The sequence below is a fragment of the Barbus barbus genome (genome assembly GCF_936440315.1).
Source record: "Barbus barbus genome assembly, chromosome: 24".
Taxonomy (NCBI): Eukaryota; Metazoa; Chordata; class Actinopteri; order Cypriniformes; family Cyprinidae; genus Barbus; species Barbus barbus.
In genome coordinates, this window is record NC_136752.1 from 10,329,588 (window position 1) to 10,351,680 (window position 22,093).

Genomic DNA, 22,093 nt, shown 5'->3' on the forward strand with positions numbered 1-22,093 from the left:
TTGAGTTTAACTATATTGAACCGGGTCACATACCATTAAATTCTTTGCACAGGAACATTACATTATTTGCAAAGATTATATATACATATTCAGATGTTATATCATCCGATATAACTTACAAACCACACCGCTTTTAAATTTGCGTGTTGAATTTAGCCATGAGGTCAATCTGCGACATTTAGATGCTCAAATGTAGGTCAAATGACTATTCATTACACAAATCCACTCGCCAGAGTTCACCAAACGTGAACCATGATGCACGATGGAAGATAAAACCTTTTCGCATGAGCGTTTCTGGTCTCCCACGTTTACATCCGTATCAATGGAAGGGAATGGAGCGTGAAGTCTAATGTGACCACAGCTTAAATGGACAGATCACTCTGTCCATCAATCATAGCTTTTTATCCATGAAGATCAACTTTTAAAATGAAGCATGACATGACAGGCAGTGTACACCCTACCATTCAGAAGCTTAATATATTTATGGAGATTCTTTGATGAATAGAACATACATACTTTTTAACCATTTTAGAAGGTTCCCACGTCCAAGGAACAGAGGTCCAAGGAACAGATAACGTTTCTCATTTCTTTGTTTATTTCATATTATGGCAATTGTCACTAGCATATAATCAAGCAATTTATATGCATTTTATCTGCAGTAGCTTATCTCCAGGTTTCGGGCCCCTGAGGGCCTCTCAGCTGGAGGCCTCTGAAATTGTGAAGCCATATAATCAATACTTGACGGTCCTGACTTTATTCATAATCCATTCTTGAGTGTCATCATGCTAAACAGAGTTAAAGTCACTAAACTGACTCCAAGATCAAAATTATGGCTTTTATATTTAGTGAAGAAAACCTTCAACACAAACTGCTACTGCCATCTAGTGGTTGCTTGTCCTCTCATAAAAGTACTATTTGAAACCTTTGGTGGAAAATGTCTCTGAAGACCAAGAGTTGAGGGGGGGGGGTAATGAGAGGGTAACAGACACCTCACCCGGCCTGCATCCAGGAAACGTGGCGTCCCATGATCAAACTCATGCCATCTGCATTTTACCCTCCTTCACGGACAAAGAGGGGAATCCCTGTCTGTTTTCATGGCATTCTTGGGGAGGGAGGGAGAAAGAGAGGAAATCTGTCCTCTACTCTGAAGTAAAAGAGCATCTGGCCCTCGCTGTCGAGCCGCATAGCTTCCATGACCTTCACCCAGCTATATGAGCTGCAGTAACATCGGCTGAATAGTTGTGGTAACCCAAACCCCACACTAGTCCCTGCGCTCTCTTCACTACAGCTCTCACCTGCTCCTCAAAGCCGAGGAGAGCGCTTCCCTGCTGGTAACCTAGGAATGAGGATTGTGTGTCAATGATTTACTCTGCTAAATGCCTGTGTGGGAACATTTTTCAGTTTTTAATGGACAAACGGAATGCTTGTGATAACAAGGCATCCTTTCATGCCTCATTGACACCCAGCATTGATGTTTGTCGTCACAGTTTGAGAACTCCTTGAAGCTTTTTGGGGTTGTTCAAGGTTTGAAAGTTCAGCAACATACCAACATGACTGATGTGTAATTTGTCATCTTAATGCTTGACTTGTTAAACTTGTCAAATAAAACTTTGACCCTTTGCTCTAGTTTATATGAAATCTTATTTGAGGGATCCGATCAGAGATCTCATACCACCACCTACTGGATGTTACATGTGGTGCAAGGGAATATCGGATTACGGTTTACATACCATTTTCAGGGTCACATTAGGATACAACTGCTAATTTTACATTAGACTAATTAATCACCCCATGTAATATTCATCCTACGGATTTCTGAACATGCCTCATCTCTTCACCTGCCATTAGTTTAAAACTAGCGTTTACACTTCCATTAATAAGAGATAATCAGCCTGTACTGAAATTTACAGAAAACCGACCCTTATGATATCTAATACATTCAGAAAACAGTCATTTTTAAAGTGTAATATTACACAATATTGCTGTTTGTACTGTATTCGAGTAAATAAAAGCAGCCTGGGAAGCATAGACTAACTGACCCTGATATTATATTTTCCATTGCTCATATGCTATAACTGCATTTTCCTTGCGTTTGATCAGTATAGATTTAATTATCACTACAAATCAAAGTTCATTCTGGCAACATGTTTTTCCTCATTCAACCTCTCGATGCTGTTAAAGTTCACCTCACTTTATAAAGGAGTTCACTCAACCAATTTAGGTCACATAAACCAGATCTGTGTTTAAATTGCATTTGCAATAAATCCATCATACACCATGTCATAACCAATACAAAGTACAAAACATTTTGTTGGTCACATACCATACACCGTGAAATACCACAACTACTTAAGCATATTAGGCATGAGCCATAAACAGCAAGCATCCAAAATTAGAATTCATTATTCAAAATATCACAGTCCAAATGAATACTCAACATCTTTTTAAATTACAAAAGGATCAATTTTATTGAGATTAAGGCACAATACAATAATTGTGTTGCATGTAATGACCTTAAGATGCTAAATTCTGCTGATTTCTCTCTCTGGATAGTAGCAGGTGATGGGTCATGTAGTCAAACTCAGAGAATGCAGCACATCAACTGGACTAAAATGCAAATGTCAGTTAAGTGCTATGTCTACAGTATTGCCGCAATATATCAGTTACGGTTTAGTGTAGCGTATGTATTTTTTCCCAGAAGGCACCTCTTTGAGGGTAAAACCTGCTGGGAAAAGTTTGTTGGCTTCTTCATCTGACAAAGAAGGGATGACCATGACTTCTTGACCAGGCTTAAAAAAAAAAAAAAAGGAAATAAATTTCACAGATTTTTTTTCCTCTGACCACATAAGAAAAAAAGAAAATAAATTAACTTAACTTAATGACTCTTAATGCTGGGTACACACCACAAGATAATCGGGCTGATTTTGTGCCGATTTCTCCCCTTCCGACAATCCTAGGTAATGTTTATCTCCAGATTATCTTGGTGGATCTAAAGATTATCTTATCAGATGTTCCTGTGGTGTGAGGTGTTAATAGTGACTGAATCTGCTCGGAAAGTGAATCAAATATTTAACGTTGAATATTTACGATCAGAAATCCTGATGTGTGGGGGAACCCCGAGGACAAACGAGTTTATGATCTGCAGATTATCACGTGAAACAAAACAATATCCAATCAGAAAGCGAGCTGACAGAAGCATAACAAACGCAGTCATTTCGCAGCACAAAAGGATTTGGACACCATCGCAATTTCTTCCTGCCATTACCAAAGACAGACTTTAAAGCCTTAAATCTATTCTTTGAATAATTTGTAATTATTTATACCTGCTTAAGGAAAATGTAATTTTCTTATTGCTTTGCCTTCATTTTATTTATTGTTTTTTTATAATTTGATGTAATTTATGTTATTGCCCTTGTATGTTTTTGTTCTAAAATAAATATATAGTTTATTCTCAAGTCTCCAGAGATTTGGCAAGATTTCCTGTGTTCACAGTCAGGACTGACTACAGCAGTCAGGAAAATCTGATGATGTGTGGTGTGCCATCTGTGTCACGTCGCAGCACACCTCACACTACAGGAGCAAAACGGTTAAATCAAGGAATTTTCTTTGGCCTCATGTTTGTGGTCTCTCACATTGTGAAGATTTAAAAAATCTTTTAGTGTGTACCCAGCATAAGGAAAGAAAGGCTGTCTCTTACCTTCCAGTCCACAGGTGTGGCCACTTTCTTTGTTGCCGTCAGCTGCAGAGAGTCTATGACACGGAGAATCTCATCGAAATTACGCCCTGTAGTGGCTGGATAGAGAATGGACAGCTTCAGCCTCTTATCTGGGCCAACGACAAACACCTGAAATATAATAAATATGATAAGTGCAGATAGAAATAAGCACTTTTAGTTTCATAATTGGTGGCCTAATGAAGTGGCACCGGACTAATCCTATTCAGTGACCGTATAAAGCCCGAGACACACTGCACGATTTTCCGCTGTCCCAGATGAAAGACAGGCATCATGAAACAATAATGGCGATTTCTGATTCGCCACGATTGCTTCACGGTGACAATCTTTTGTCTGGGACAGCGGAAAATCATGTAGTGTGTTTAGGGCTTTACAGTGTGAACAACAGCATCAAATATATTTATGTATTGATATAGATCTGTCTTCTTTCGGCAGGTTCCCTAGTGATTTCTAGTATTGACAACTTCTGTTGTTAAGCTGCCAAAGCACATGTTGTAGCAAAGACTAGATTAAATCTGCGGGTACATGGAGCAATGGAAGAGTTACATGCAGCAAAACATCCACAGAAATTTAGTCCGGTGGATCAGAGTTTCACAATCACCCATTCAGACATTAGTCACGACCAAGACATTGAAAGCAATGGTTCTCAAACTTTTTGACTCCAAATCCCACTTAGAAATTATTTACATGCTGATATGCATCTCTGGCACTTCTGTTGTCACAAACTCAAAAACCTGATTTTGAAAACCGTGTGGTTTAAAAAAAAAAAAAATAAAGTTACACATCTTTTAATTTACATGCGTTAATATAATTAAAAATAAATTGAGACTTATTGGGACCCCTGATTAAGAACCAGTGTTATTTTAGTAACCCTGAGATACTATTATAGCTCTAGAATTAATATTTTTAATTCGTTTTTATTTTTCTATCTTCCATTTTTACTTCAGGTAAATTTGTCATCTTGTTGTGCAATTTTGTCATTATTATTAGTTTTAACATGTCTACACTAATTTAATTTCGGTTTGTGTTTTAGTTATTTTAGTACATATCTACATGGAAATAAGAAATGCTGCCTAGGCAACTAGCCAAAATAAAATTAGTTTACTAGTTAGATTTTATTTCAGTTCACATTTTTTCATATCAATAGCATTAACTTAATATTACATTAAATAAATGCATATTATGAATGTAATATTTATTGGGGGAAAAAAATATTTTTACAAATCAAGCAGATTGTGTCTCGGCACTTCAATATTTATTTTTGTATGCATTTATATTGGTTTTAAAATGCCTATATAAATTAATAATTTTATATTTATTTATTTTAGTAAGTAGAAAGTGTTGCGTTGGCAACTAGCTGAAATAAAATTAGTTAATTTTAGATTTGAACTAATTTAAAATTAATTTCATTTCAAGTAACCTGGTTTTAGTTTGTTAACTTCAATAATCCTGTTGAGAACAATTAAAGCATGGTTGCGATGGAAACTCACACAGCGGGCAGTGAGGGGCATCCCATCTTTATCCCTCTCATCGGGGTCCAGCATCCCCAGTAAGACCGATAACTCCCTCTTGTCATCTGCTATGATGGGGAAAGGCATGGGACAGCAGGCTTTGTCTTGGTTAAACGACACTATGTCCTAGAGAGAGCAAAAGATACAGAACTATGAAGTCATATTCACCGTTTTTTCAGATTTCAGTCAGTCATCCTTATGTGGGAAGCCTTGTTGGAAGACAGTAAATTAATTTGACAAATAAAAACTAGTTTACAAATTCAAAGCCATAAATAATGTAAAATATTGGTTTATTTTTATGTTTTACAATTAAGAGCATTACAGTACATGTATACATCTTGATATTCGTATATGAGTAAAGAGTGTTGTGGTTTACCAGCGACTAACATCACACGAAGCACATTGTCTTGTGGGAACCGGGTGTCTGCAACATTCACATGAATTTGAAAACAAGAGCTCAGCCAAAGGCACATGTGGGTGTGAAAGTAGGTCTTTATGTCCAGTAAAAAGTTAGCATTAAAACAGTCAGACCATAAAATAACAGCAGCAAAAGCTGTGTGCCTCAACCTTTTACAAACTAGTTCTTAATGCATTTTCGAGTGTTATTATGAAACATTTGTCCAAGTTCAAACCCTTGGGAAGCCAGATGTCTTGTAACATGTAATCAGCCCTTTTGTTGAAATGTTCAGCGAGAGAGTCGGAGAGAGTCAACTACAGAAAAATACCTCTCGGGATTATAGTAAGAACTTGCCCTCTGAAGAGAACCTGCTGCGGAGCAGGTCATGTTCCAGGGTTAGTTTTCTTCAGCGCTATCAGCATTCAGTGGGAGTGACAGATATTGTAATATTATATAATGTTGTGCACCATGTAATATAGCCTATGCCTCGTATACTCTGTGTGTGTGTGTGTGTGTGTGTGTGTATAATATAGCTCTCCAAAAGTTTGGAAACGCCCTAGAAAAGTGGGGTTTTGGACAATATTGGCATGAATCCTTTTTAATTTGTGATAATTTTGCACTGATAAGTAACCAGGCATCACAGATGGGGCAAGTCTGACTTTGACATGTATATATTGCCATTATGTTTTATTGCTGGTCTTCAATGATAATGTCAAGTTACTTTAATGTATTTGCACAAAAAAAAAAAAAAAAAAAAAAAAAAAAAGTTATTACTCTATTGGCATTTATAACAGTTATCTGTGTAAATTAAAAACACTGTAACATATATATTTTATATCATCATCTCACATGGATCTGCATTTTCTGTAATGCATTTCTATAATAAAAAACATCTGATATGACTAAAATATATATATATATATATATAAAAAAAAAATAATCAAACAAACAATATCATTCATATTCAAGGATTAGACTAAACTGGGAAAAAAAAAAAAAAAAAGATTGCACAACCATCAATTAGGTGGAAATATGCACCAAGCATGTAAATGGCCATTGAATAAAAGAAAGAAACCGCTTAGCATCCGTTTCCATAGTGGCGCGTCGATTAGTCGCTCTCTGAATTTAGGTTAATGAAGCAATAAAGATATTACAGTATGCAATTTCTGCAACCGATATAGGACCAAATATTATTTTTAAATTACATTTAATAGCATTAATAACATTAATATACTAAAAAAAACTAATAATTTGATTTACAAAGAAAAAAAAAAAACGTGTCAGGAAATCAATATTTCTTTTGTAGGATGCAAGCATGTAATATCTGCAGACCTCACTCCATTTGCGGTGGTCCTCCACGCTGTCAATGGACAGTGCGATCATCTTCACGTCGCGTTTCTTAAACTCATCGTGAAGCTTCGCAGCACGGGCTAGCTCAGTCGTACATACTGGAGTGAAGTCACGTGGGTGTGAGAACAAGATACCCCATCTAAAGAGGGGGAAAAAAAGATAATGTAAATTGACAACTTTTGACCGCTCCAAGACTTTGTGAAAGAACCATCAGATCCCACCTCACAGACGGTTGGATCAAGACCAGTGTGTTTTAAGCATTCCATTCTTTCTACCTTTTAGGCAAAAAGGAACAGCACAGCCCTTTTTCCTTCTAGCAATATGCTGTAGTACCACCAGTTAAAAGCAGATTATTACCAGCAGTAGATTACCCATTTAATGAAAAGAGCAATAGATAATAGGAGATTCAGATAAAATGGTAATTGACTACAAATTCATGCTCGTTTTTGTCAAAGGTTGAGCCATTACAAAACAGTTGTGTCAGGAAACCATCTGGGTGTAGAGACAATTAGTCGTTGTGTAACCATGCCACATGTTTTTCCCAAGTTATAAGGAAAATAATCATTCACTCCCTGGAGACATGCATTTGAGCTCGTCTGAAAACAGTTTCTGGGAAGTTCTGGGAATCTCCCATTAGCTGGATAAATCTAACATGACCTCCATTCAGCCCAAAAGAGTTTCGGTATTGTTTAGTAGAAATGCACAGAGCAGCACTTCTCATTCAAAGGCCAACAGCGGTTTTGACTGCAGTTAAAGAAACAATGCCAAACTGTCACATGATCACCACAACGAAAGGAAATTCAAGCTCTTTTCACAACATTTTAAGTTAACACTGTAAACTGGAAGACAAGTTTGAAAGGTCCAACTTTAAAATGGGCAAAAACAGGAAGATTGAGAAACTTGTTTTTTGTATACACAGTTGGGAAATGCAGAACAGGTCAGTTCATTGACCTCAGCCAGCTTAACGAAACCGTTCCACTCTTCTATGAACAGATGACAGTAAATGAACAGCTCATACTGCTTTCATGCATTTTTCAATTTTAAAAAGGTTATACCATGTATACACTACTGGACACATGGGTTGCAGATGCCCATTATTTTCCATACGTGCATCATGTAAATATGCATTAGCCTATATACTATACAGCAAAATGTAAAAAATATATCACCACCCAGAAACAAAGTTGGATATATAGTACATCCAAAATTACCCGCATACATATAGTACTCTTATGCAAAGCAATAAATACTAAATAGCAAAATTGTTTACATGGTCACAAAATATTAGCTATATTATTGCACAGTTTTAAAATGCAACAAAGTATAAACAAAGACATGAACATAATGAGTTTCTGCAAAGTGACTTTGAAACTGTATTATGCTACACAAATAAAACTGACTTGAATTTAAAATCTAAACCTTTTAAGATGATATTACATTAAATAAAAATTTTAAAAAATAAAATTTTTGCACAATATGGGGGACTTCCAAACACTTTACACTCTTGCCAAAATTGCAACAATACCGGCCTTGTTAATCTTGCAGCCATAATGACCAGGCACACTTTACAACCCCATCCCAAATATTTTGTACACAAATTAAAGCTGGTTTAAAGAGAACACTGACATAACTGAGAAATTCTTGAACTTGAGAAGGTTCTTGATTTGACCTGGTATGTGGCACCCTTTTTTAAATAGTTGCATTTACATAATGAACTAGATATTTATTACACAACAGCTTGTTTGTTATTATACTGAGTGCATACCTGTGCAGCAATGTCATACCATGCAATAAAAGCAGGGTTTGCACGATCATAGAGTCCTAAAGCTTCTGACTGCACATTTCTTATGGCTTACTTAAACTTGGACTCTTCTTTAAGCCAACTCTGCCGCAAATAAATAAGAAATATATATATTAAGATAAAACTATTGCTAATAAGATTATTCAATGAGTGTATTCCATTCAAGTCTAACGCTCGACAGATAGAGGCGGATGTAAGCCGCTATATGCCACATCATAACCAGTAATATAGGGATGGTATCGGGTCATGTTTATGTCGCACATCAGTCACCTAGTGATGAAACCACAATAAACAGATCGTGTCCGATTAGGCCCTGCTCGCTCAGAAACAAAATTAATCTATTTAGCTACTTACGAATTTCCCAAGAATTCATGAAATTTGATCTTGCCGATTGTAGTCTCTGCTTCAAAGTTAGGGAGCACGTCTCCCAACAGAATTCCAGGCATGACTGTTTTCCTTTGGACTTGTGTTACAGACAGCACGTGTAACCAAGAATGGAGTTTATATGATCAGAAAGACGGAAGTGGGCGGGGCGGGGCGGGGCGATGCTTCTGATTGGACGAAACGCCGCCACCTCAGACTTCAAAGATTAAGAGGAGCTTTGTTTGTTGTTTCTGCATCATAAATAAAATATTGCATTGAGCAGATAAGACGTAACTGCGTTTTTCTGCAAGACTTTTTAACCAAAAGATTGTAGAAATTCAATTATGTGTTTTCTGCTTTATTCAATATTTTATCATGTTATCACCTATTTATTAACCCTAAACAAATATACATAGTTTAGTTAAAATATCAGCCAGCTCCTTTCTTTTCCTGATGTTGAGTTTTACCTTGCGTTTATTATAATAATTTTGACATTTGACATGCAGTTCATATTTAAACACCACTGCATAAATTACTTGTTTGTATTTTTTATAATTAACATTTATTCTAATATCGTATGTCAGGTAAAGCAGAAAAGACACATCCTAAAACACAAATATGCAACAAATTATGCAGTGATCTGTATTTGAACTACTTGCATTGCATGAATGAGTGATCTGATGATGTGGAGCAATATTTCAATATTTTATTCAAAGAAATCTAAAACCTATGATCCGTTTTTGCACTGTTTTTGATCTACTTTTGTATTATAGTACTTGATTATTATTTAGCGTAATTACTATGTTAACTCATTTTGTAATGTAGTCACATGGTTGAAGAACACAATTTTTTTTTTCCCATTGTGCATTGCGCAGATAGATGCTTTTCAAAGATGGCGCTGCACGGTAGTCCAGTAAGACCAGTTCTCTGTTATCACCTGTAAAGCTGTGACCTGAAAAAGACAGATACAAAAGCTATATTATAACACAGAAGACATTCCAATAATATTGGGCTAGCCTGTCTTGGCATTGGTGAAGTAACATGCCTTCTCCTAAAGCGCGGAGCAGCGCGGCGCGCACCGGCAGTGTTCCGTGTGCCGGTGGAAACGGACGCTACGAGTTCATCTCTCTGAACCGGGCTCCCCCGCCGCACCTGCTGCAGAGGCAGGGCTCCGATCCCACCGCGGCCCGGCTTCGAGCCTCCGAGAGCCCCAGCCGGCGACGCGGCTCGGGTTCGTCCACCTCCTCCACCGGCGGGCAGCAGTTACCGGAGGAAGACTGTATGAAGCTGAACCCGTCCATCATTGGGATTGCGCTTAGCTCTCTGCTGGCCATCGACCTGTGGCTGTCGAAGCGCCTCGGTGTGTGCGCCTGTGAGGACGCGTCCTGGGGCAGCATGCGGCCGCTCATGAAGCTCGTCGAGATCTCTGGACACGGGATCCCGTGGCTGGCCGGTGCTGCGTACTGCCTGTACAAAAGCGACAGTGCCGCCGGTCAGGAGGTCATGCTGAACCTGCTCATGGGTAATGCGCTTTAACTGCTGCTTAATAATGAAATGGTCAGAGTTTAGGTGTTCGGTCTTTCAGATGCACCTGACTCCCAAATATGATCGTCTTCATGCAAGGCACCCCATCCTTAAATGTAAAAGGCTATATATATTTATTACTGTAAAAAAAAATCATATGTGACCCTGAACCATAAGGGTCCATTTTTATTCATCGTCTGAAAGCTGAATAAATAAGCTTTCCATTGATGTATGATAGGATAGGACAATATTTGGTGGAGATATAACTAGGCCTATTTGAATATCAGAAATTTGAGATGTAAAAAAAGAAAATCACCTTTAAAGTTGTCCAAATGAAGTTATTAGCAATGCATATTATTAATCAAAAGTTAAGTTTTGATGTATTAACGGTAGGAAATTTACAACAACAAAAAAATTACCCATACAATGTATTGTTGGCTATTGCTTCAAATATGCCCGTGCTACTGGTTTGAAGCTGGTTTTGTGGACCAGGGTCACATTTATACAATATTTAGTTTTGATTACCATACAGAAGAAAATAGTACTGTACTGTTAGATGTAAATCAAAATGCATTTTATTTACTTTCAGCAGTTAATTAAATCAATAGTTTTTATTTAGTCATTTAAGTTCATGTTTATTTTTATCAATTTATTTTATTTAAATGCATTTTTTACTTAGTAGTTTTTTATTTGTATTTTTAATGCATGTTTTATTTTAATAAAATGTATTTTAGACAAATCTTTATTATTTTTATTTATTTTTACACAGACCCCCTTGCACTCTCTTGCAGCCTGCTGTGAGTGGTTGCAGGGCCCCAAATTGAAAACCCCTGCCATATAGACACCTCTCAGCATCAAGCTTAGCTCAGACAGGAATTGATGCTCTTGCAGTGTAGGTCAATATGGGAAGACGTTCCTAGGGTTAAAAAGTAGGAATGTGGTGCATTTGTTAAAAGACTGTTATTTATTCTTCTACAAAATGTGTCATATGTGCTGTAAAATCTAAATAGCCTTTTTGGATGGTGCTACATGGATGAACTTCTGGATATTATGAGTTAAGTGTGTTATTCCTGTAAGTGGGTTTGTTTCAGTAAACAGTCCTTTACTGTAAATCTTGTGCATATCATGTGAAGGTTAATGGGTTTACGTGGTCGTGGCAGAGGTTAAAAACGGATACAATTTTGCAGAGAAAATTATGTTGGTGAGCAAAAATCATGTGATGTATTGTGAAGTCTTGTGGCTGTACTTTGTAAACTGTTAACATTTATTCTTGCAGCACTACCTTACATCATATACTTGCATAACTGAATAGTGTCTGCATCATATTTTTCCATTTTTAAATAATTTTTAAATGATTAAAAAGACCAGCCTCATAATTCACCCCTGAGGCATACCATTTTTTGTGGAACAAAACATGAAAGTCATTTCAAGTGATTTAAACCTCATACCTTATTATTAATTCTCTGAAACGTTCGTAAGAAAAACAGCCATTTTCAATGGGAACCCAGTGCAAATTTTCAGATTCTTTTATTGAACCTGGGCCATTTGTTTAAAGCTATGACACTGCTGTCCATGTCTCTTCATCAGCCCTTTTGTTTAGTCGGCTAATATTTAATCTTATAGTCTGGCTTCATATTTTGATTTCTTATATATTTTCTCCACTCTTTCTGGCTCCATTTCAGGCTCATTCTCTTCCATGATGCAATATCATAGCCCACTTCATCTCCTCCCACCTTCCTTATGACACCCTTGTCTTTTTCTTTTAGACCTCTCTTTTATTCAGATGTTTTCAGTGCCTGGTGTTTCTGCAGGTGAATCATGCTTCCATTCAGTGTAGCTCTCCATTATTAATGTGGCTTATTGGCATTATCCGTTTAAAATGCAACAGGCTTCTTGTTTGTTGCTGCAGAGAGATCAGACATATTTATCACGATTCTCTGTCTGCAGTATTTCCAGAGGAAAAATGGAGCGATACTCACTAATCCCACTACAGCAGCTGTCGTTCCACTGACACACTGTTGCTTTGACATCCCGGTCATTAATGTTGTCATTTTTTAAAACTACTTTGAACAGGATGGCTTATTCAGCTTGTTAAAGAAATCCAGGCATGGTCTGTTTCCAGAGGTGATTTGTTACAACTTCTTCGCCCGATTTAACATCTTTTATTAAACATTTAATTTATCCAGGTAATCACAATGCCTTGGTTTAGAGGCAGCTATAATCAATCATAAAGTATTCTGAAAAGACCTTTCCACTCATCACTGTGGAAAAATGTCTTCTGTGTGAATTGGTTCCCATCAACAAGACCTACGCAAGTGATACATTTGCTATAAGAATTGTTTTGCATTACAAGTTCATGAAGGGCCCGCCTTTCTGAAAAGCCCAGTTTGATCTGGTTGGTCAGCTGGCCCAGAGTGTTGTGATTGGTCAGCCACTTAGAATGTTTGTTGAAAATGTAATTCTCCTTACCATTATGGTGTTTCACGGGTTCATGAGCAGCTGTAAACTGGATTATATGCTAACTGTGGCATTAGTATTGGAGGTTCATACAATGCTTTTTGGCTTTGCAGCATCTCCTTAACTTAGCAAAATCACTTACCCAACTATTCTTTGAGGACAGGCCAAAGCAGCTATTAGGTGGGCTTAATGCAAATGTGACATAGCTACAAACACATTTTATTAAGGCATCCTATAAAGGCCAATTCACATTACATTACAGACGGAGACAAACGGTAACGAACATGTTCATCAGGTTTTGTTGGATCAGTGCAGTACTCCTTTCAATGTCTGTGGCCGTTGATCTGCATTTGTTTTTCTGGTTGCAATCTAATGACTATTGGCTAGGTCTGCATCTGTCGATGCAGTGTGAACTGGCCTTAAAGGAACACGCCATCGTTTTTCCATATTCCACTATGTTCTTCCTTCAACTTAGACGAGTTGATACGTACCTCTCCCGTCTCAGTGCGTGCACGCAATCGCTCTAGCGCGCGGTGCCATTATGCTAGCGTTTAGCTTAGCACCATTCAGTCCTTAGGATCCAAACAGGGATGAATTTAGAAGCTACCAAACACTTGCATGTTTTCCCTATCGCCACTGTTTATTTTGTGTCACCATACTTACTCATGTAAGTACTCATGTAACCGTCTTTAAATAGGGAAAACATGGAAGTGTTTGGTAGCTTCTAAATTCATCTCTGTTTGGAACCTAAGGAATGAATGGTGCTAAGCTAAACGCTAGCATAATGGCACCGCGCGCTAGAGCGATTGCGTGCACGCATTGAGACGGGAGAGGTACGTATCAACTCGTCTAAGTGGAGGGAAGAACATATTGGAATATGGAAAAACGATGGCGTTTTCCTTTAAAGGGATGGTTCACCCAAAAATTAATATTACCCCATGATTTACTCACCCTCAAGCCATCCTAGGTGTATATGACTTTCTTCTTTCAGACCAATATAATCAGAGTTATATTAAAATATGTCCTGGGTCTTCCAAGCTTTATAGACCTTTTTCCTGAGTAAACAATGAGTGCCACCATAACGAATTCTAACTTCTGATTGGATGCTCTTCTGTTCCGGTCTCCATAGGAACCCATTCAAATAGTGCCCATCTGTTTTTAATGAAGCTAACATCGGCAGCTTTGTGCCATCTACACACTCATTAAACTTTGAGGAGTGAGGCACTGACAAATGACGGTCATTGCGACACTGTAAAATGATGGTGCTATGGAGCCATGTGCTTTTTTAAAACATTTTAATTCGATTATCAGCTCGGTATATATGCTAATTTGACTAGAAACTCTGGAGACTGGAAATGCAAAGCATCCTTCCGGTTAAGAGTCAGACATGACTTCCACATTCAGGAAAAACGTCTATAATGGCAGTGAATAGGAGTCGAGATTTTGAAACAAAAGAAAGTGCGTCCATCCAACATAAAAAGTGCTCCACGCAGCTCCAGGGGGTTAATAAAGGCCTTCTGAAGTGAATCGATGCATTGGTGTAAGAAAAATATCCACATTTAAAACTTTATAAACCGTAATCTCTAGCTTCCGCTAACTGTTGTACGCAAATTTGTTGTAAATCATGGGGTAATTAAAATTTTTGGGTGAACTAGTCTATCCCTTTACTATTTAGGTTGGATGCAAGTTCGCCTAACTTACGTTTTCATAATTTATTTTTCAGCCTTGGTTCTGGACCTGGTCCTGGTCGGTGTGATGAAAGCTGTTGTACGGCGGCGACGTCCTGCCCATAACCGTATGGACATGTTTGCCACGTTCTCTGTGGATGGCTATTCTTTCCCATCAGGCCATGCCACACGTGCTGCAATGTGCGCCCGCTTTCTGTTGGCCCATCTTGTGCTAGCGGCCCCACTCCGCGTTCTTGTCCTGCTCTGGGCCACTTTTGTTGGTTTTTCTAGAGTTCTCCTTGGACGCCATCACGTGACGGATGTCGCGTTTGGTTTCCTCATGGGCTACTGGCAATATAATTTGGTTGAGATGCTCTGGTTGTCTCCAGTCATGTTGCAAAGCACGATTGGACAGCTTCAATGAGAAGTTAAGACTGAAGTCCCCATTATTTGAGGATCTAGACACATTTGTTTGCTGCCAGTATGCTGGTAATAATTCCATAATGTCTATCAAGTTGCTTTATGAGTTTATCACGTTTTCTTGAATGTAATGTCACATATCTTCTACCAGTAACATCCAAGGGTTTAGGTTCACGTTAGATCATATTGAACAGATAAATGAGTTTAAGTTGGAGAAGCGTAAACAGATTTCACTTGTTTTCCATCACTTGAAGTTATTTCTCTACTTCTTCTGTCAGTACTGTGATATATTATTCCAGTCTTAATGAATCAGCTGCCATCCTGTTCTGCTCTTTTGAGGATTGGTCCTTGGATGGATGGGGCGACCTCTGGCTTCTAACATTAGTGTTCTTGATTACAGAATAAAACCTCACCATTGTGATACTACATTTTTATAACACCTGAAACACTAGGCATCATCTTGAAGATTTTGCTTCCATTTTAATTATAAACCAGCCAGATCTCTAATTAATATGAAAAGGTCTTCATGAATGAATATTTAATTAAACAAGGGAAGATGATTTGAAACGGGGGTTAATTACAGCGCAGATCTAATACCTTTAGGGTATGCGGCGTCCTCAATAGACATTCACAGGGGAGTAGTTCTGTTATCTATCAAGGGTTGTATAGGGTTCCTCAATACACTGATTTCTCTCCTCTGAAAAAGTCTTTTGTGTGTGTTTTAAAGCTCTGTTCTGTGTTTATGTCTCAAGAGTGAAATTGTTCTTTTTCTGTGCATTTATTGTGACCGTGTTTACCACTGTTAAATTTTATTGCACTTTTTGACGCAGTCTTTTTGGTCTATAGAAGTTTGCTGTATTTTGCTATGGTCTTATTCAAATTTGCTGGTTTTTAATTGGGTTAAAGCCACAGCTGTAATTATAGAGCCATAAATCACATGATATGCTGCAAATTGTTGCCATATATCGCAGGAGAACCTGTCATAATGACCATTTGGTAGCATTAAGCAGGTGTAAATTGCACCACGATGGCCATAATTTTGACTAAAGTTCTGCTGAGGTTTTCTCTCAGACTGGACCAAGAAGTACTCTGGTAATATTACTTATCATGGCACTTTAATATGTCATTGTACTGAGTGATTACCATTTATGTACCACAGTCTTTACATGGCGCTTAAAGGAAAATTTACTCGCTTTCAGGCCATGCAAAATATAGATAAGTTTCTTAATCTGAACAGATATAGAGAAATTTAGCATTACTTGCTCACCAATAGATCCTCTGCAGTGAATGGGTGCCGTCACAATGAGAGTCCAAACAGCTGCTAAAAACATCACAATAATCCAAGTAATCCTCACGACTCCAGTCCATCAGTTAACATCTTGTGATTAGAAACCTGTGTGTTTGTAATAAACATTTACTTATTGGATGGCCTGAGTGTAGCAAATTTTCATTTTTTGTTTGTAAAGTAATTTACAACAGCTTCGAACCCGGCTCAACCAATCAGAATCAAGGAACCGGAACGATCTGTTTTAGTCAATTGAAAATAAATTTGTCATTCTACTACTTCTTCATGTATGTTTATATGGCCAAAAATATATTGACGCTCTTATAACCAGGTTTGGCTATTCCTTTAATTCCACTGAGCACAGTCTTAATGCTACACATGCACTGACATTATAGAGAACTGGCTTCCAACATTGCAGCAACAGTTTGAGGAAAATTAACATTTGTCCTCACAGAAATGTCTGAAATAGCCAAACCCATTATTTCTACAAGTGTCTACATATTTTTGGACATATAGTACATGTTGTTACATTCCACTGGTTATGCAGAAGAACTGAATAGGAAAAATTAAAATTATATATAGACAATATAGAGATGGCTAACTCTGTATTTTACAGTGTCTCTCCAAATTATGCATTATACTGTATATGTGATAATAAGTGTAATTTTTTTCCATTTCGTTTTCATTCCACTTTTTTTTTTCCTCTTCAATCTCAGTATCAGGCAGATGTCAAATCTGTCATTTCCATTTGTTTTGTTTTAAATCCGCATGTGTATGTCTGCATGTGTTTCTAGTGAGAGTTTTTCACATTCTGTTTAACCCTTGGCTGGTTGAACAGTTGAAAGGGACTTTGAAACACTTTAAAGCTGACTGTCAGCTTTATCCAGTCATAGGTCTCCTCTTGTAAAGTACTGTGGCATTAAAGATGTTTCAACAAATCCACCCCAAAGTCTAGAGATTGTCCTGTTTTTTTCTTTTGATATGAAATATTTCTTCTCTGACAGCACATGCCCTCAAAATGATTCATAGTAATACATTTCTGGTGAAGGTTGTGGGCGTTTTGACTGTTTCAAGAGAGCCATATGCACATTTTTCCTTCGCAATAACGGTGTTATTTCTTGAAAGTGCTATCGTTTGGTCATTTGTGCAATATCACGATTGACAGATGGCAACCAATAATGCTATTTTTAAATTGCAATAACATCATGCTGTTTTGGTGATGGTTGTTTGCTAGGGACCATGTGTGTTATTTTTTCTTTAGGAGATGGAGAGGGAAGACATTTTAATGTAATTCACGTGTTTTGGGTGTACAGTCATTTTAAAAGGCTTATTTCACAATCTGACATTTGATCGTTGTGTAGTCTGAGTGAAAAGTGGCCATTTACATTCACCAAAGTCAAATTTACAAGGGATATTTGTAAGCTTATTGTGGTGCCTGCTATGACTGCTGGTTATATTTGTGATGTAAAATATACTCTACATCCATCATAATGTGATTGTATTTTCTAAATAAATATGAAGACATGGCTTTGTGTTCTGAATTATTTTTTCTTTGAACATCTAATCTTGTGAGGGAATCTTTCTTCAGCGTGATCTGTTTTATGGTAAGCTCTGACTCTGACTATGTTTTATTGCTGTAAGGTTTTCCATGGAGGAGTGGGACAGGACAAGAAACCTGTGTTATAGAACAAATAACAAAACATGGTTCTATGTAGTGTGAACAGGATGTGAGACTTTTACATATAAGAAAAAACGTTTAAGAATGTAGTTTAGTCATTAGTTCAATATAAACTCTTGGCCCTTCCTTTGAGACTTTGTTCAAGCTTGTACCAAATTCTACCCTTGTATTTTGGTGCATACATCATTTTTGACAGGTCCCATATCATGTAGCACAGTGTGTTCATGGGAAAATGCTTGATACACTAGACAGCAGAAGTGCACTTCAGGTTTTCACGGCTTTCCATAACACTTTTGAGTAGCAAACGTAATTTTGTGTTAGTGGTGTAAATCACCCTGCAGAATAAATGATTCGGTGATATACAGTAGGTCTGTTCATTTTACATTAATAAGCAGCACATTAAATTATAACACTTTGCAATAAAGTTGAATTTGATATCAGTTACTGCATTACACGTTATCACTCCAGAACTGTTTCTGCCATGAACGAATCATTCAGAGAACGAGTCATAAATTTTGACCAGATAAACTGATTTATTGAAGGATGATTCTTTGACATTTTTGTTGGTATCTGGAATTATATTCCTAAGTACTGTGTTTATTAGGCACTTATGACATATGTAAGTGGGAAAGCTGAGTATGAGTCTGGTGCATTTGAGGACTAATAACACGTACACACAAAGATTTTTAGAAATTATTGGAGTAGTAGGTTTTACAAAAAAAAAACAATATTTCCCTTTTTTCTACTTCCAAATTTCATTTTCACTTCAAGGTGTTGCCTACTGTTTTTTATAATTGTTTTATTAGAAATTTCTGAGTGACAATAATGACAAGTGAAAGTAAAAAAAAAAAAAAAAGTGTTAATATTTGGATATTTGATCTATTGTGTAAGTATCAGCACAGCAGCAGACATATCAGAGCATTGATATTCATTAGATGAAGTGAGGATGTTATGTAGCTACATGTTGATTAAAGTTAAAATAATTAATCAGTCAAAGTTGCCTCGAGTTAACATAAAAGAACAATAGAGCACCGGCAAGGGGAAAAAATAGCGGTAGCCAAGCAGTTTTGATAGTTAATCGGTTGTTGTTGTTTTTTTATCAACTGGTTTGTCAAGTGTGCATGTTACGACTTTGTGATACATATTGTGGTGATGATATAAAGTGAAGTGAAGTGACATACTGCCATGTATGGTGACCCATACTCGGAATTTGTGCTCTGCATTTAACCCATCCATCGTGCACACACACAGCAGTGAACACACAGACACCGTGAACACACACCTGGAGCAGTGGGCAGTCATTTATGCTGCGGCGCCCGGGGAGCAGTTGGGGGTTCGGTGCCTTGCTCAAGGGCACCTCAGTCGTGGTATTGAGGGTGGAGAGAGCGCTGGACATTCACTCCCCCCACCTACAATCCTTGCCGGCCCGAGACTCGAACCCGCAACCTTTGGATTACGAGTCCGACTCTCTAACCATTAGGCCACGACTTCCCAAAGTGTGAATAAAGTGTGAATCGATTGAACTTTTTCTAAATCATTTACATAGCCTAGAAAGGCCTCGTTTACATAGGCGTATCGGGGTAAGCAAATATATCTGTGCAGTTTTTAGATTGTAGGAATTAGGCTTTTGGAAAGTTGGAGTGGATAGAAAAGCATGGACGAAGAGTGTGATGTGCTTGAATGTGATTTATCATATAAGTCCAGAATGCCACGAAAGGAAATTCAAATTCACACTCACACACTGGCAGGCGTTGTCTCTGGATCGAGCCACTACAAAATAATATAAATCTGATTCACACGATCACCACTAGATGTCCAACTAGTAGCCTAGTTCTCTAATTATTATTCTTCATTGCTTAGTGGTTTCAGTTTGTCAACTTGTCATCACACCTTTTGATAACACACCGGAAAGATATGATTATCAACATTATTGAATTTAAGTCAGTATAAGTCGTAATGTAAGTGTACTTTCAAAGGTGACAACCTTAGTTACTGTATTACTATTGTATTACTATAACATATATTTTAAAGCAACTAGGATGATTTGAAATATGTAGGCTATTACATTGTTTGCTACTGAATAAACTGATTGTTACAAGTACTAAACTGAAAGATGTTTTTGGTGATTAAACCAAATGTTCTCAAAACTGTAATGCTGCAAAAACCTCTGCTGGAGATGATGAGGATTACACTGCCAATTATTATAATTTCTTGACTGAAGTAAAGGGTTAACCCTGGGACATATATCACCCCACCCTCTAAAGCTCTTTCATCTTATTCTTCATGGGCTTTCAGCTTTAGTTCAGCGTATGAACAAACACAAACATGTGATGTATATCGTTATTGCCCAAAGACAAAACATATGCATTTTTAATGTTATTTTAATATAGGCGACCTCTGCAAATAAAATGTTTGTTTTATTATTAACTACAGGTTTTAGACTATTGCGAAAAACCAAAGGACTCATGTTTGGTTTTCTGATTAGATTTATGACAATGCCCAAAGATAAAGACTTGCATGTCTATGATAATGTTTGAACATTCTTGGCTTTAACACTTAACCTACACTGTTTTTCCCCTTCATTTTTCATTCTGGTTTGATCCTCCTTAAACTAGTGGCAGCTGAGACCACCCTCTTCTTTGAGACTTCAGAGCACTCAATTGCTTACATAACAGGCTGATTTCAATGAGACTGTTGCCATGGAAAGCTGCTCTAACTATTAGGAACAAATAAACATCATTTTGATATTTTTGAATGCTGAGGGCTTGATACCATCTTCAGTTTAAAGGTAAGATTTATATATGTGTCATAAGTGTCAAGCTTGCAGCATATGTTTAGACTGGTGTCTGTCTTGCATGTGTGTGTGTGTGTTTTAATGATTAACAAATAAATGCTGCACATCCATGCCAAACATTGTGAATGATTCCTGGAATACCTCATCAAAGGTGCACAACTGAGGAGACACTAGTGTAACATTATGTTGATTTTCATAAACGTGTGCATTTTCACCATTTGTTTTCTTCAAGTGATCGTTCCATGTCTCCTATATGCAGACTTGCAGCATGGCTAAGCGTGTGGCTGTGATTGGAGCAGGCAGCTCTGGACTGACCTCCATCAAATGCTGCTTGGATGAAGGGCTGGAGCCTGTGTGCTTTGAGAGCACTGATGATATTGGAGGACTCTGGAAGTTTAAGGTTGGAATTAATTCAGTTTAAAAAAAAAAAAGATTTGAACAGCTGAAAAATAAAAGTGAAGTGTGTCATTTCTGTGCCATCCATGGTACCAAAATGAATTGGAAAATGACTAATATAATGATAATTGATAAGAATGATTTTTAGCACACTGTAATGTAAGCAATACAAGATCAGATGCCAGAAGCGCATGCCTTAATAATTTATACAATGTCATTTTAATACAATAACATTCAAAACTTTGGGGTAGATAATGTTTTTGAGAGAAGTCTCTTGTGCTCACCAAGGCTGCATTTATTAGATCAAAAATACAGTAAAAATAGTAATATTATGAAATGTTATGACAATTTAAAATAAGCTTTCTAATGTATTTTAATATATTAAAATGTAATTTATTGTGTAGGAAAAGCTGAATTTTCAGCAGCAATTTCTCTACTCTTCAGTGTCATACTGATATTTTTGCGGAAACCATGGTACATTTTGTTTTCATGATTGATTTGATGAATAGAAAGTTCAAAAGAACAGCATATATTTAAAAGATAAATCTTTTTTTTTAATTAGAACTGTCCCTTTTGATCAGAATTAAAGTACAGTAGTGTAAATTTAATATATGTAATTATTATTATGTATATTATTATAGTACCTTCTTTTTATGGTTATTTAGTTTTAAAAGTTTTTTCTAAATATTTTTTATTCTGACCTGTTTAACTTGTAAA

The 22,093-nt window shown here is 37.1% G+C and overlaps 2 protein-coding genes across 2 annotated transcripts; one reads left to right on the forward strand and one right to left on the reverse strand.

Moving 5' to 3' along the window:
• Positions 1-2,223: 2,223 nt before the first annotated feature.
• LOC306843470 (peroxiredoxin-6-like) lies at positions 2,224-9,317 on the reverse strand. Its single transcript, XM_079374994.1, has 5 exons — positions 9,147-9,317; positions 6,974-7,130; positions 5,224-5,370; positions 3,698-3,844; positions 2,224-2,789 (listed from the first exon to the last, which is right to left on the reverse strand). Exons 1-5 carry the CDS (start codon positions 9,236-9,238, stop codon positions 2,664-2,666), a joined length of 669 nt encoding a protein of 222 aa, XP_079231120.1. The 5' UTR covers positions 9,239-9,317; the 3' UTR covers positions 2,224-2,663.
• A 702-nt stretch (positions 9,318-10,019) lies between these two features.
• On the forward strand, positions 10,020-18,036 carry LOC306843637 (polyisoprenoid diphosphate/phosphate phosphohydrolase PLPP6). The gene is made up of 2 exons (XM_079375226.1): positions 10,020-10,677; positions 14,860-18,036. The coding sequence occupies exons 1-2, from the start codon at positions 10,197-10,199 to the stop codon at positions 15,225-15,227; spliced, it is 849 nt and encodes a 282-aa protein (XP_079231352.1). The 5' UTR covers positions 10,020-10,196; the 3' UTR covers positions 15,228-18,036.
• The last annotated feature ends 4,057 nt before the right edge of the window (positions 18,037-22,093 follow it).

What these genes read in the sequence shown, in the direction of transcription:
- LOC306843470 (XM_079374994.1), bottom strand. Translation starts at nt 9,238, where the DNA reads ATGCCTGGAATTCTGTTGGGAGACGTGCTCCCTAACTTTGAAGCAGAG. An exon ending in TGCCCCTCACTGCCCGCTGT is followed by an intron (nt 3,845 to 5,223) that starts GTGAGTTTCCAT and finishes ATTATATTTCAG; the next exon opens with GTGTTTGTCGTTGGCCCAGA. An exon ending in CCACACCTGTGGACTGGAAG is followed by an intron (nt 2,790 to 3,697) that starts GTAAGAGACAGC and finishes TTTTTTTTTAAG; the next exon opens with CCTGGTCAAGAAGTCATGGT.
- LOC306843637 (XM_079375226.1), top strand. Translation starts at nt 10,197, where the DNA reads ATGCCTTCTCCTAAAGCGCGGAGCAGCGCGGCGCGCACCGGCAGTGTT. An exon ending in CATGCTGAACCTGCTCATGG is followed by an intron (nt 10,678 to 14,859) that starts GTAATGCGCTTT and finishes TTTATTTTTCAG; the next exon opens with CCTTGGTTCTGGACCTGGTC.